The 14532-nt window shown below is 37.8% G+C and overlaps 1 protein-coding gene across 3 annotated transcripts in view; it reads left to right on the top strand.

Annotated features, from left to right (window-relative positions):
* Window positions 1-14532, top strand: part of CERKL (CERK like autophagy regulator) — a 122099-nt gene that overhangs the window by 87150 nt on the left and 20417 nt on the right. For all 3 annotated transcript variants that reach the window (XM_072961255.1, XM_072961256.1, XM_031677755.2), the window contains exons 5-11: window positions 1202-1344; window positions 6609-6683; window positions 7456-7633; window positions 7716-7775; window positions 8343-8368; window positions 8463-8571; window positions 11182-11278. In XM_072961255.1, the coding sequence (XP_072817356.1) occupies window positions 1202-1344; window positions 6609-6683; window positions 7456-7633; window positions 7716-7775; window positions 8343-8368; window positions 8463-8571; window positions 11182-11278 (688 nt within the window). The remainder of the gene's footprint in view (window positions 1-1201; window positions 1345-6608; window positions 6684-7455; window positions 7634-7715; window positions 7776-8342; window positions 8369-8462; window positions 8572-11181; window positions 11279-14532) is intronic.

Genomic DNA, 14532 nt, shown 5'->3' with positions numbered 1-14532 from the left:
TCTTCTAATGAGGAGGGGTCTGGATCACCCGGGCTACGTGCAGCCATTGGGCTGAAGCCCAGTGAGGGGCAGGGGCTGGAAGGCTGAGAGCAAGGTGGAGAGGGAGCTGATGCGAAAAGTCTTCTCAGCCTCTGGATTCACCAACTTCTGGAGCTTCCTAAACTTAGGGAACCAGTAACCCCTGCTGATTCTGGCTCATAGGCTGCTTTGTTTGGCACATAGGGTTTTTAAATATATTGAATGCTAGCTGCTAGTATTTATAAACTAGGAGACTTATCCCCAAACCAGGATCTGTGGCTTCCCTAGAAAAACCAGAAGCGGTGGTGCCCTAAGCCTGCCGCCTGGACACTGGGTGTGGGCGGGGGCTGAGACGCCCCCTCCCTCAGATGGAGCAGATTCTTCCTTTCCTGCTGGGCCTTGGGGGTCTTGGGTTGTGACACCTGCTCTCAATACCACAAAATTTCTTCCTTTTGGTAAATTGATGAGATTTTGATACTTCAGATTATTTTGCATCGTTTAAATACGAATGATGATGAGAAAACATCTGGTATCTTGTATTACTTCCATGACTTCCCACCACTCCTATAGTATACTTATCATGAGGTCTTAAGAAAATATTAGCAGTACTGACGAGGGTCAAAGGGTAGTGACGCTGATCTTAAAAGTGCCGTATTGCAGTAACGTTCAGGAGCTGAAAACCAGTTCAGGTGTGCAACGACCATTCATATACTCGTGATAATTAGCAGTTCCTTAAATTAAAGCTTCATATTTTACATGATTTTTATTGCTGTTCTTTCAGAGCTATATTGAAAATTAGCAGGATTTTATGACTTTGGCTTGTGTTAGTTAAATGAATTACAAGGACTATTATTAACATAAACAAAATGAGAATAATATGCTTTGGGATATTAACAGAGCAAAATTCAGGTCAGATGTGAATTAACGTGCTCAAGTGTTTTAATGCCTCCTAACCCACTTAAAAATACTGTGTCTCTGGGGTAGCATGTAGGTATTATATTTGTGAAGTAAACTTTATATCAGTGCAGTGCTGGTATCTTCTCATCCATACTAAAATGTTTGAAGGTGTGTGTAATGACGTGCATAGAATATATAAGATCAATATTTTAAAGTCTAAATTTCACAAATTATTACCAATTTTGCTAATGTTTTGCATTGTTTCGCTCAATTTCTTCTTTTCCAGTGTTGTCTGTGTTGGTGGAGATGGGTTCGCCAGTGAAGTAGCCCATGCCTTGCTTCTTAGAGCCCAGAAGAACGCTGGGGTGGAGACAGACAGCATCCTGACTCCTGTCCCAGCTCGACCTCCACTTGGTGTGATACCAGCAGGCAAGGAAGGGGCCACGGATTTGCTAAATGGACGCTCTCCCCGGTCTTTCCCTGTTTTACTTTCAACCCTAGACAGTGTCACACAGAGTTAAACACAGACTTTGAGTCAGGAAGACCCACACTTGGCATCTCTGCTAAGCACATGTGAGACTTTGGACAAGTTACTGAATTTCTTTGAGCCCTATTTTTCTAATCTGTAAAAGCAAGATAACACATGATGTTCACTTCATTACAAGGTTATTATAGTGTTGAATTAGGTAGTATATGTGCAGGGTTTAATACATAGTTGAGCAAACAATAAATGAGACTATTATTCTACCTTCCTATATAAAGGTCTAATGATCACACAGTCCCAGATAGGAGATTTCCAAACAGGGCCACTCCAGTCAAGCTGCTTATGACTTCCTATGAGGTAGAGTGTGGTAAGTCAGCTCCCTTAACTGAAGTACAAACGGATGGCTTGGAGAATGCAGCAAGGCTGCATTCTGACTGCTGTCTCCCCAGCAGCTAGAACAGAACCTGTTCTGTTCATCACAGTGAACACCCAGTAAAGCAGAATGAATAAATGCAAGGAAGACATTATGGAGTAAGTACCACTTGAAGTAGACTTGGAAATAGGTCGGATCCCCTGAAAGATGAGAATGAGTTCTTTTCTTGGCTGCAAAAATAATACGGGCAAAAGGCAGGAATGTTGAGGAATTGAAAACAGGCCATCTGCTGGGTGATATTGGTGTCAAAATAGGCCCGAGCTGTGGTGGCTCCTGGATGCCGCAGGAAGAGATCTGAATAGCATTTGATAAATAGTAAAGGAAATGGGCGGTCTCAAGCAAGGGAGCCACCTGCTGGGAGTCTGTGCAAGGAAGATTCCTGATTAGGGGAAGAAAGTAAGAGTGGAGGTCGGAGCCAGGGAGAGGAGCTGGAGCAACACTGGGATCCAGGAAAGATGACAGCATCTTTTGCACGTTTCTTATGTTACAAAGTCACTCCTCCCAAATTATTATTTAAACAAACGATAGTGGAGGAAAGTGATTATTTCTTTTCATTTTAAAACATCACACATTATTATCCCTATAAGAAAAACAGAAATAATTACAGTTGACCCTTTAACAGCATGGGGGTTAAATCCGCCTGCAATTTATAGTTGGCCTTCCTTTTTCCTCTGCATCCATGAATTCCACCAACTGGGAACCATGAAGTGCTGTGGTATTTACAACTGGAAAATACCCATGTATAAGTGGACCCACTCAGTTTGAACCCGTGTGGTTCCAGGGTCAACTGTGTTCTTTCCTGTGAAAATAGAAAATGGTGGGCAAGGTTAAAAAGAAATCAACATTCTATCCATTTGATAACCACAGTCATTTAGGGTGGATTTCAGTGTGTTTAGTATTATTGACAAAGAACAAAAGGTCTGTTAGTGCCCTTTTAGAGTAAAAAGTCTTTCACAAAAGCAAGAACTTTAAACTAGAGGGAGATTCAGATATATCCTGATAATTGTATAACTTACTGAGAAAAATATGCTAGAAAAACAAAATGCATCAAGTCAAAAAGATACATTTGGGGCCACACTTTGACCTTTCAGTGTCATTTTAGTAGCGCTGTCTGTAATGGTGGAACTTTCTCAACATTTCCCTCCATGCAAAGTGGATGTGCTTGGGTCACTGTTTGTTTCCCTTAGTACTTACACCCCTGAGGTCACTCATCAACTGCAGTGCATCACATGTGGAAAGATAGGTGTCCCCACAGGTATGCATTTGATGTAACGTGAATAGTTAGCTATAATAATTGCTGGCTATGCTGACTTTTTAATATGTAGCTCAGATTTTATAAAGGAATAACACTGAGTTTTATTATCATTGTATTTTTTAAGCGTATATCTGATTTTGAAACTATTTTTTCTATGCAGAGGCTGTGTAGAAATGCCATTTGAATACATTTCATTGAGAAGATACAGCATGTTGCCAAAACTTTGGTGGTTGTACAGGAGTTCCAGCTTATGGGTTTCATCTCATAGAGGGAGGAAGTCACATGCAGGATGTATTTCATATGAGGACTCTGTGCCTGGTCAGGGCTTTGATGGAGAATGGGAACAAGAGCTAGGCAGGAAGTTTCTAAGCTGAGCACAGATGACAGTCTGCCTTTAAAGCCATTTGCCTCCTGGAGAGAGACACCCAGAGGGAGAGTGTTTAGTAAATTACTCCACTGAGCCAACAGACTAAGCCACTGAATTATGGTCAGACTCAAATGGATCAGATGTGGGGAAGCCTGTATTTGAACTGCTGGCCATTAGCAATAGCGTTTGTTGCTATGGGAACTGGTGCTAAGGAACTGTACAGAGACATTCTGGTTAGAGGGTTACGGGGAGGATAGAGAAAAAAAGCCAGAGAGGACATAAAAATAAAAAAACAATCCAGCTGTTGTAAAACAAGGCTCAAGCCACATACTGATGACTGGGAACCATATATTCCTATAGAATTCACATAAATAAATTCATGCTTTCCAATCAATTTGAGGAGAATAAAATATTGCCAAGGGACTGTTAATTTCTCTGATAGTCCAGGCAAAGAACCAGAGTGTAGGTACAGTTTTCATGAGGATTTTAGATATGCTTGACTAGGAAGTCATTACATCACATTTATCTGTTTGGATGTGGGAGACATTAACAGCCTTATGAATATTCATGGTGTCTGGTTAATTAAGTTAATTGTTTTGCAGAAGTGCTTGCACTTCCAAGGACAATTTTTTTTCCTTTTTTTTTGCCTCTGTAGTTTCTGTCCAGTTCTTCCATCTGTAATGCTTTACATGAACTGCTACTTCTGTCCTCACTCACTGGATGTGGCACATTTTAGCAGGTTTAGGGAGGGGGCAGTGAACAGAGTTTCTGGGACTGTTAAGAAAAATAACTTTCCAGGCTAATTAAAATGTTTACCTCGAGGTAGAACATTTATAGCTTTGGTGAGAATGCTAAAATTACAGTTTTTATTTATGTGAGCAGCACGTTCTTTTGGATAAATCTTTTTTTTTTTTGCAGGAAATTGTACTCTTTTAGATAAGTCAAATGAAAATATGGAGCAATCTCTAGTTTCATAATTTTGCATCTACTTTCCTCATGAACGTTCCCTTTTTAAATCAGAGTACAAAAACGTTCTTCAGATGAAGGTAGAGGTTAAGCAGGGTAGAAGATAACTCAAATGATTTTCTGACTTCTGGTCATGCCTGTCATCACTGCCCAGGTCAATGGAATGAAAGAAAAGTTGCAAAGCCTGAGAAGATGTAAAAATCAAAAAGCAGTCTCCAGCATTCTAAGTGGATTTGTGCTTGGGCATACTTGGCATACGTCAAACTCACAGGGAACAAACAATCTTTATTTTCTTGAGTCATGATATGTGTCATTCTCTATTGCACATGACAACATGATACTATGTTTTTTAATAACCTTTCTCGAGGTTTGCTTTTATGGTCTTCTCCTAATTACCCCTAGTAATGGAGGCGTTGTATTTCATGGAGTGCTGTAATCCATCGATAATCCGAAATACCTCCCTCTAATTATGTGGCCTCCTTCAGAACCTCTACCATAAATCTGACTTGGAAGCAGAACAGATTGATTTGTTTTCTCTTGTTTTCCCCACCCTTTCCAGATAAATTAGCAATGAGATGGCCAGAGGGCAGGCTGTAAAGGGTCAAAGGATGATTGGAAAAGCCTAGGTAATTGACTCCTCATAAAGACCCACTGAGGAACAGGTTTCTGGACCACTTGTTCTCAGACTTTAGGGTGCATACGAATCACCGGGAGAACTTGCTAAGACGCGGGCACCTGCGCCCTGCTCCCAGCCATTCCTTCTCTATGGGTTGGAGATGGAACCCCAAAATTTGCCTTTTTAACAAATTCCCAGGTAATGTTGACGCTGCTGATCCTTGAACGACATGTTCTGGAGGAGGGGCTCTCCAAGTTCCTGTGCATATGCATAATCTGAGGATCTTATAAAATGCAGACTGTGACTTGTTAGGTCTGGAGTGGCGCCTGAGAATCAACCATGTGATAAACACCGACGTGTGGTCATTGCTGCTGGACTGGGGGACATGCTCTGAGTAACACGTCAGAGCTTAACTACCTTCTGATAAATCACTTAAAACCAGTTTACCAGTTGATTAAGGTGGACATTTCTTTGCATCGATAACATTAGAGGTCTGGAAATCATTACTGCTGAGACAGGTACCTCATGATTATTATTGTTTTAATGACAGACAGTCTTGCTTGATAATGGCTGAGTTGCCTCAGCTTCTCCAGCTGAGCAACCCAAGCACACATCAGTTCAAAGTGACAGAAATCAAGGGGATCACTTATGACCACACAGGAATGTTCCTAATGTGCAAATCCAGGGGACTAGCCATTGCCTTGATAGCTACAGTGTGCAGTACGTCCCTGCTTTCACAGCCCTCAGCTGTCCCTGGACTTACATCAAGAAGAATTGTAGCTTCTTAATTTTAAATCCTTTTTACCTCCCGGGAATGACAGGGGCTAACTGCTACTTTCCCCTTGGAAAGCAGGCCTTTACCCCAGGATCTCAGACACACAAGTTAAAGGCGCCTGACTTGAGAGAGCTCTTTCTCTGTGTAGTCTGGTGGGGAGAATCCACGTGGATCTTAGATTCTCCCAATGACTATGGAAATCAGAAATCTATAATGTCTCAATACAGATTCTCATACTGTGGCAAATACCATGGAATTAAATATTTTCTTCATCTAGGATATCCTTTTTCAGGTGATAGAGGAGATCTCCGTCTGGTTGAGAGCTTTAAAATGTATTTAAAGAATATCTTTTGAACTATATAGTGATTTTTTTACTTTCTCTTTAGTTATTGGTTGGTTTTTTTTTTCATATTTATGTATTTGTCTCTGCTCTCCAGAGCCATCCTTCTGCTGTTGGTGCTCATTTGGTAAAAAAAAGTTAGAAGCCTATTCATCAAAGTTGGATGGAGCAGACTTTGATATAGCTAGCACTTTTTCAGGTAGACAATAGACATTCATGATGGAAGAAGCTGTGAGCAAGTAAATACTATAAATTGTTTCCCAATTTTTAAGCATATTTGAAGATAATAATTCAGTGGTCACTCAATTAACATCCATCATGTGAACAAAAACTTATAAACTTCCATTTAATTTTTCATCTGAACATTACATGGTGACATTGCTATAAAGTAAGAGCAAATGGTTAATTTAAAACATTTGTTACACTGATCATACATGTTTTAAAATTGATTTGACAGGATCCACGAACGTATTGGCACATTCTCTTCACGGAATCCCTCACGTGGTAACTGCAACTTTGCACATTATAATGGGTAAGAATTCTTCTAAAGGAGTTCATGTTTTATAAGGGAGTTTCTGTTTATATAAGGACAGCGCTTTTATTTCTGTCAGACTTGTCTAAGACAGATTCTTTGTCTCTCAAAGCAGAGGAATATTTGACTAAAAACCAAAAGTCAATTAGACAAAGCTTCCATCTCTGAACTGCTAATCTTTTCAGAATACAGGTGCCATAAAGAGTAGTAAATGGAGTTTTACCATAATCTTGATAGAAAAAAATAATGATTAAGATCACAATTTTACCACCAGATCAAGAACACCCATTTATACTGTTTAAATATATCAGACACTGTTGTTTGACTGTACCAAAACTCTAGGGCTAGTTATTAAAAGAAAGAAAAAATGCACAAGAAAAATTTTTCAGGCAGTGTACTTCCACTAGACCTTTTATTATCTCAACTGATGTAGAGAATTTACATTCAAATAAATGCAGTGAAAAACTACTGCTAAATCTAAGTGTACTTTACATATGTACTTCACTTCTTTAACTGTGTTTTGCATAAAATAGCAAGAAGCTTCAAAATTTACTGTTTTGTGTTTCTTCCCATACTGCCTGAAAAAGTTCCAAATTGCAAATGGAATAGTTGTCGGTAAAGAGAGTTGAAGAGAAAGCGGGTTACTTATTATAGTATAAAGTTGCTTGACATTTTCTTCTGTAAAGAAATAAACATACTCTTCTATGTTTGCCATTTTGACAACTGGTCTACTGTGTTTTCTGGCTGACTCATATTCAATATACTATTCAAGGGCACATACAACAGGTCGATGTCTGCACCTTCCGCACCCCTGGCAAGTTTCTGCGCTTTGGGTTCTCAGCCATGTTTGGGTTTGGTGGAAGAGCTCTGGCTCTGGCAGAAAAACATCGATGGATGCCCCCTAACCAACGGAAGGATTTTGCTATAATTAAGGCACTGGCAAAACTTAAGTAAGTCTTTTTTTTTTTTCCAACAAAAAATTTCATATCCCAGAGTCAATGACTGCTAGTAACAAATTTCATTACATTTTAGGCCGGAGGACTGTGAAATATCATTTTTACCATTTAACAGCTCTCAGGATTTAGAAGAAAGGTAAGTTAAGAGCTCAAAGTAATACAGGTGTCTGTATCTTTTTTTTAAAGCATAAAACCGTTTGATATAAACAATTTATTAGACTTGTGATCTTCTGTTGTTATTCTGTCATGTTAGTGAAGAATATAGAATCACAAAGACCTACAGATTCTATCAGTCCACGTAGTTTGGTGTCCGTCTTCAGAAGTAACTGTTCCCCCCCTCCCTCCACCCAACGTCTATTTACTGAGCGCCTGCTGTATGCCAGATACTTCGGATCCAAAGAGCCAAAACGCAAACAAATAAACAAAACTCATAATTTTTGCCCTCATGAGAATTTCTAGCATGTAATAAAAATATTAAAGCCACACAAAGGAAGTGCTCTAGTCTTTATAAACAAAATTGAAAATCATTGTTACTGATGATGCTACCTTTCAATGAATCAATACATGATAAAGTAACAGAACTGTTCACACAGTTTAACTTACTGTCTAATCTAATGTTGGGTTTTCTAATTTTCTCATGTTTAGTGGACGCTGTTTTTTGTGTGATGTGTTTTGTGTCTTTGTTTTGTTTTCTTACTTTTAGGAGGGCACAGGGATTTACCAGATCGGGTGAGTTTGAAATGACCTCCTTGAGAACTGAGCCAGGCTCTTGTGACACTTTGCTCTGGGGATGGAGAGTAACGACCACTTCCGTTGCCTTTAGGCTGTGATGCTCAGTGGCAAATGATCCAGGGTCAGTTCTTGAATGTCAGCATCATGGCAATTCCATGCCTGTGTTCAGTGGCACCTAGGGGCTTGGCACCTAACACCAGGTTAGTAAGTGTTTTTATTGAATCATTGATACTTTGCTATGAATCACGTTTATCTTTCAGAATACCCTGCTAACTCTTGGCTAGTTAGAATATTATCAATTTTGACTATATAATATTAGAGATTCTGAAGGATTTGTCATCAGAGTAGCCTGAGAATAACTGTTAAGCTGGAAAAGTGATCAGTTACTCGATTTTTTTTAATGTCATTGAGGCTAAAATAATATGCCTTGGGCTTTATTGACATCACTTAATTGTGGTACTTTCTCCCTCTTTGCTTGCTTTATTTATTTGTTTATTTACCAGTCATTGAGACCATTATCTTTAATTCTAGTATCTTAAATGAGTTTCTCTGCCTTCCAATTTTAGTGCAGACATAAACAACCTTAGCATGAATGGCATGTATGTGTGTATATGTGATACCTTTAATCAAAAGAAATATTTGTTATATTTGGTGTGCATAGTCATACATATGAATCTACTACCCACGTTTCATGAGGCTTTTTCTACATCATTTTGTCCACAAGAGGTAGATATTCCATCTTTTGCACATTTTTTTCAAGCAATTGTCCATTATTGGTCTGAAAATCTTTCTCCCTTTCCTGTGGAGCACAGAAGAAAGGGTCATGCATGTTGTGTAATACAGTCACATTTTCCCCAGAAGTGGAATAAAAGAATGACTTATGGACATACTTTGGCAATTTATAACATCATTTTAATGATTAGTTTCAACTTCCCTGCAAAATATTTAACCTGAAGGATTAACAGCTGGCAAAGGGATTGATTTAAAATATTCTCCCTGGCAATTGATAAGAAAGAGGAAAATATCCACATTTAGAGAAGAGGAGAAACTACAGACTTTGATATTAAAAATCCAGATGTCAGAGTCCTCGTTAATTATCTCTAGTGCTGAAGCTCGAAGGGAGTATTTTGAAGCTTGTGTGATTTAGAAATTGAGCATGATTGCTTCCTCCCTACACCCTCAGAAATCCTAGCTTGCTGTGTGAAGAGCTGGGAAGCCACTGAAAGCTGTGGTCCACAGGTCTGGGCACACTGCTGCTCTAGCCCTCCCCCATCGCTGACCCTCCCACTGGCTCAAGGACCTTCATGGGAGGTAGTCCCGCTCTTCTGGGAGCACTTGCTTCCTGCCTCCTTCAAAGCTGCTCCACACATTTTTCAGCTGGCCTGGAATTCCCCTGCTGAAGCTCCAGGTTCAATCAGCCTTGATGAATTTTTCAGAGAAGGACGATTAGTTAGAGATTTCTTCTGTGGATTGTAATCACACATGCCATTTTTGCAAAGGCCTTTCTGTTGAGCGAGCCCTGACCAAAGATACTCAGAGATTTATCATCTGAACGATTCAGGAAAAGTGCACAGGAGTTTCAACTTTCTGCTTCATTTATTTTTTCATGATAAAGTATAATTTACTTCAGAATACCTCAGTGCAAGTTGCTGACAGGAGCTAATATGTTTATATTCTAATTTTTCTAAAATTAAATGCATTAATATGTGTAAAATATTTATAATAGTGCTAGGACATAGGATGTGTTTCAACTACTAAAAAGTATTGAAAAGTGGACATGTGAAAATGCTTTTCATTACAAGTGAAAATTAAATAATTTTTAAAAAATGAAGGACACACAACACACTAATGTTTTGATATTGTTTATTTCCAGTCAGGAAGAGGTGGCATAATGGGTAAAAGGATCACTGGACCTGGGATTCAGAGCTCTGGATCAGGGTCTGATCATTTTTTTTCTCTGAACAAATCACTTCAACTCGGGGGCTGCTTTCCTTCTACAGACATTGAGTGAATGACTGGATAGTCTCCAAGGTCCCTTACAGCGCAAACCTGAGCTTCCCTAAGATTTAAAGAGCTCTTTTTTATGTCATTGTTGTTATTCTTGGAATAACTACCTTTGCACTGAAATTGAGCCTAGAAGTCATTTGCACATATTTCTGCAAACTGCCTTCTAAAGCTCGATGCATCTGTGAGTGGCTTTTTGGCACTAAATCACACCTCCAAATTTACAGTCTCTTACATTGAACCAAACAGGCAAGATTAAAATGTTCAGCCATTTAACTGGACATGTGTGGGAGCATTCCCTCCAGTTCATCCATCCGAGGACCACTTTGATTCGTCTGTTTTCCTGTGTCACTTAGCCCTGCTCATAAATAAACATTTAAATCATGCTTTAGATTTTAAAAAGTGTTGTTGAACTAGTTGTTATGCCATTTGTATTTATTACCTATTTTACAATATGTCTTAAAAAACATACATGATTTCCCATTTAGAATCCCTAAGCAAATACAGTGGGTTTCAAATTATGTCTTGGTATGTGAATAGGATGCCTGATGATTCATTTGATGCCAGGGCTTGCTGAAAAGGAAGTCAATTGTTTTAATAAAATGAATTCAAAAGGCTGTGCCATTTAAAAAAAATAACGCAGCAAGATATGATTTAAGAATTTTAGGTAAATTTAATGTGGTGATGATTTTATCTAACTTGCCTAAAACTTCTAGTAAACATTGTTTGTTAGAAAGAATAAGAGTAATTTCTGATGCAATCTCTTAATAAACTTCTTCATATCAAATGCAAATATTTAATTTCAGATTAAATAATGGAAGTATGGCTCTTATAATTGCCCGGAACACTTCTCGACCAGAATTTATAAAACACCTGAAAAGATATGCAAGTGTTAAAAATCAGGTAGAGTAAATCATTTGTGTTACTTATGTGCAAATCTATCAGTCATGGGGAGAGAGATGCTCCCTGAGTTGACACAAGTCCTGCCTCAGAAGAAGGCTTTATTCTCTTCTGAACCTTTTAATTTTTTTTCCAATTTGTGTTTTCTTCAACTTTTGAACAATATCCACAAGTATTAATGTAGACTGGCCTTTTTTGAATTGTGGGTTGGTGGTTACATACATTTTGTATATGTGTTTGCACAAAGGGAAAATAGAAAACGTAGGGTTATACTGAAATGTGAAGGGAATTAAGGATAAAATTATGTATTTGGTTTTATTCATAAAAAAGATGAATAAAATCTGAAATTTTTAGCCTCCTTGATTTTATGGCAACAGACTCTCTAAAGTTATGACCTTTGGATTTCCCTTTCATTTGAGATCTGTTTACTTACATTGATGGAAACAGCTTTGCTGATACATATTTTAAAATATACCACTTTTATATAAACATCATTTATTTTATTCTAAACTAGAATTGTGGTGTTTGTGGAGATAGAGAAAATTGTATTTCCACTTAAGGGGATTTGTTTTAAAGAGAAGCTATAGCCTTTATAAGCCATATGCTTTCAGCAGATATTTTGACCCAGTTATTAGGAAACTGATCCAGAAATATGTGACTTTCTGAAATTGTATGAGCCTTGAATTGAAGTATGTAGTATGCTTGAAAAACCTTATCATTCTCACACCTTCTGAAAGATATAAAATTGTGCCTGGATGTAGTTGGGAGAGAAGGGATGGGAGGAGGAGTGTAAATCCAGCCAGTGACCAGCAGCTGAGTCTTGCTTACACAGGGAGCCATTGCAAGGCTTCCATTTTGGCTTTTTTTTTTTTTTATCAGTTTATACTTTCTAAGGCAGTCCTCCTGCAGTGCCAGTTCTCTTCTGCCTAGAACAGTATTTGATCAGTGTCTACTGAGCAACCAACTGAATGAAATGTTTAGGAAATTATATGATAAAAATGAGATCTAGTCCTATTTTCCTGAAATTTAAATCTCTAAGGAGACAAAGACAAAAGTAAATATAATGTAGGTTGTGAGCCTAAGTAGTAACTTAATGTATGTTTATCTGGAGAAATACAGTGATTTATTGATTTTTTTTAACTGAAGTATAGAGTTGAGTTACAATGTTAGGTTAATTTCTGGTGTACAGCATAGTGATTCAGTTTTGCATATGTGTACATATATGCATACACACACACATTTCTTCACATATTCTTTTCCATTATAGGCCATTACAAGGTATTGACTATAGTTCCCTGTGCTATACAGTAGGACCTTGTTGTTTATTTAATATATAGTAGTTAGTATCTGCAAATCTCGAACTCCCAATTTATCCCTCCCCACCCCCTTCTCTCCCTGGTAACCGTAAGTTTGTACTCTGTGTCTGTGAGTCTGTCTCTGTTTTGTGAATAAGTTCATTTGTTTCCCTTTTTTTAAGATTCCACATATAAATGATATCATATGATCTTCTTTCTCTTTCTGGCTCACTTCACTTCAGATGATGATCTCAGGGTCCATCCATGTTACTGCAATGGCATTATTTTATTCTTTTTTATGGCTAAGTAGTATTCTAGAGTGTGTGTGTGTAAAAAACAACTTCTTTATCCAGTCATCTGTCAATGGACATTTAGGTTGTTTCCATGTCTTGGCTATTGTAAATAGTGCTGCTATGAACATTGGGGTGCATGTGTCTTTTTAAATTAGAGTTTGCTCTGGATATATGCCCAGGAGTGGGATTACTGGCTCATAAAGTAAGTCTATTTCAGTTTTTTAAAGGAATCTCCATACTGTTTTCCATAATGGCTGCACCAAACTACATTCCCACCAATAGTGTAGGAGGGTTCCCTTTTCTCCACACCTTCTCCAGCATTTATCGTTTGTGGGTGTTTTTAATGATGCCCATTCTGACTGGTGTGAGGTGATATTTCATTGTAGTTTTGTTTTGCATTTCTCTGATAATTAGCAATATTGAGCATTTTTTCATGTGCCTATTGGCCATTTATGTGTCTTCACTGAAGAAGTGTTTGTTTAGGTCTTCTGACCATTTTTGGATTGGGTTTTTTTTTTTTGTTATTGACTTGTATGAGCTGTTTGTATGTTCTGAATATTAAACCTTTGTCAGTCGCATCATTTGCAAATACTTTCTCTCATTCTGTAGGTTGTCTTTCCATTTATTTACGGTTTCCTTTGGTGTGCAAATGCTTATAAGTTTAATTAGGTCCCATGTATTTATTTTTGCTTTTATTTCTGTTGCCTCAGTAGACTGCCCTAGGAGAATGTTGATACAATTTACATCAGAATATTTTGCCTGTGTTCTTTTCCAGGAGGTTTGTAGTGTCTTGTCTTTAAGCCATTTTGAGTTTATTTTTTTATGATAGGAGGGAGTGTTCTAATTTCATTGACTTAAACATGGCTGTCCAGCTTTCCCAAGACCACTTGTTGAAGAGACTGTCTTTTCTCCATTGTATATTCTTATCTCCTTTGTTGAAGATTAATTTACTGTAGGTGTGTAGGTTTATTTCTTGGCTCTCAATTCTGTTCCATGGATCCATATGTCTGTTTTTGTGCCAATACCATGTGGTTTTGATTACTGTAGCTCTGTAGTATTGTCTGAAGTCTGGGAGGGTTATTCCTCTAGCTTTGTTCTTTTTCTTCAGTATTGCTTTGGCAATTCTGGATCTTTTGTGATTCCATATAAATTTTAGGATTACTTGTTCTAATTCTGTGAAAAATGTTCTGGGTAATTTGATAGGGATTGTGTTAAATCTGTAGATTGCTTTGGGTAGTATGGTCATTTTAACAATATTAATTCTTCCATACAAGAGCATGGGATATCTTTTTATTTCTTTAGTGATTTATTGCTCTTTTAAAGAATATATGCTTTTTCAGATGTTGATAATTTTGTTTGCAACTTTATTATTTTTCTTAATCCAAAAGCAATACAAGTTTATTGTTTATTTCTAAGTCAGAAAATAGAAACAAAATAATGTAAAAAGCACTCAAAATTCTATATTCCAAGAGATAATGAGTGTCATTACCTTGGTATAAACGTTTCCTAATTTTTTTCAAATAAATATGAGAACTTAAGGGAGTAATAACCTTAAGGAACTTAACCTGAGAAGCTGTATATTTATTTTAGGGAGGAACCAGTTGCACAGATTACTTACAGAAGTACTCTTTTGGAATTGCCTAAGTGGCAAATGTCTTAGGTAATCTTT

Source organism: Vicugna pacos, chromosome 5 (genome assembly GCF_048564905.1).
Source record: "Vicugna pacos chromosome 5, VicPac4, whole genome shotgun sequence".
Lineage (NCBI taxonomy): Eukaryota > Metazoa > Chordata > Mammalia > Artiodactyla > Camelidae > Vicugna > Vicugna pacos.
This window is presented reverse-complemented; position numbering and strand designations above follow the sequence as displayed.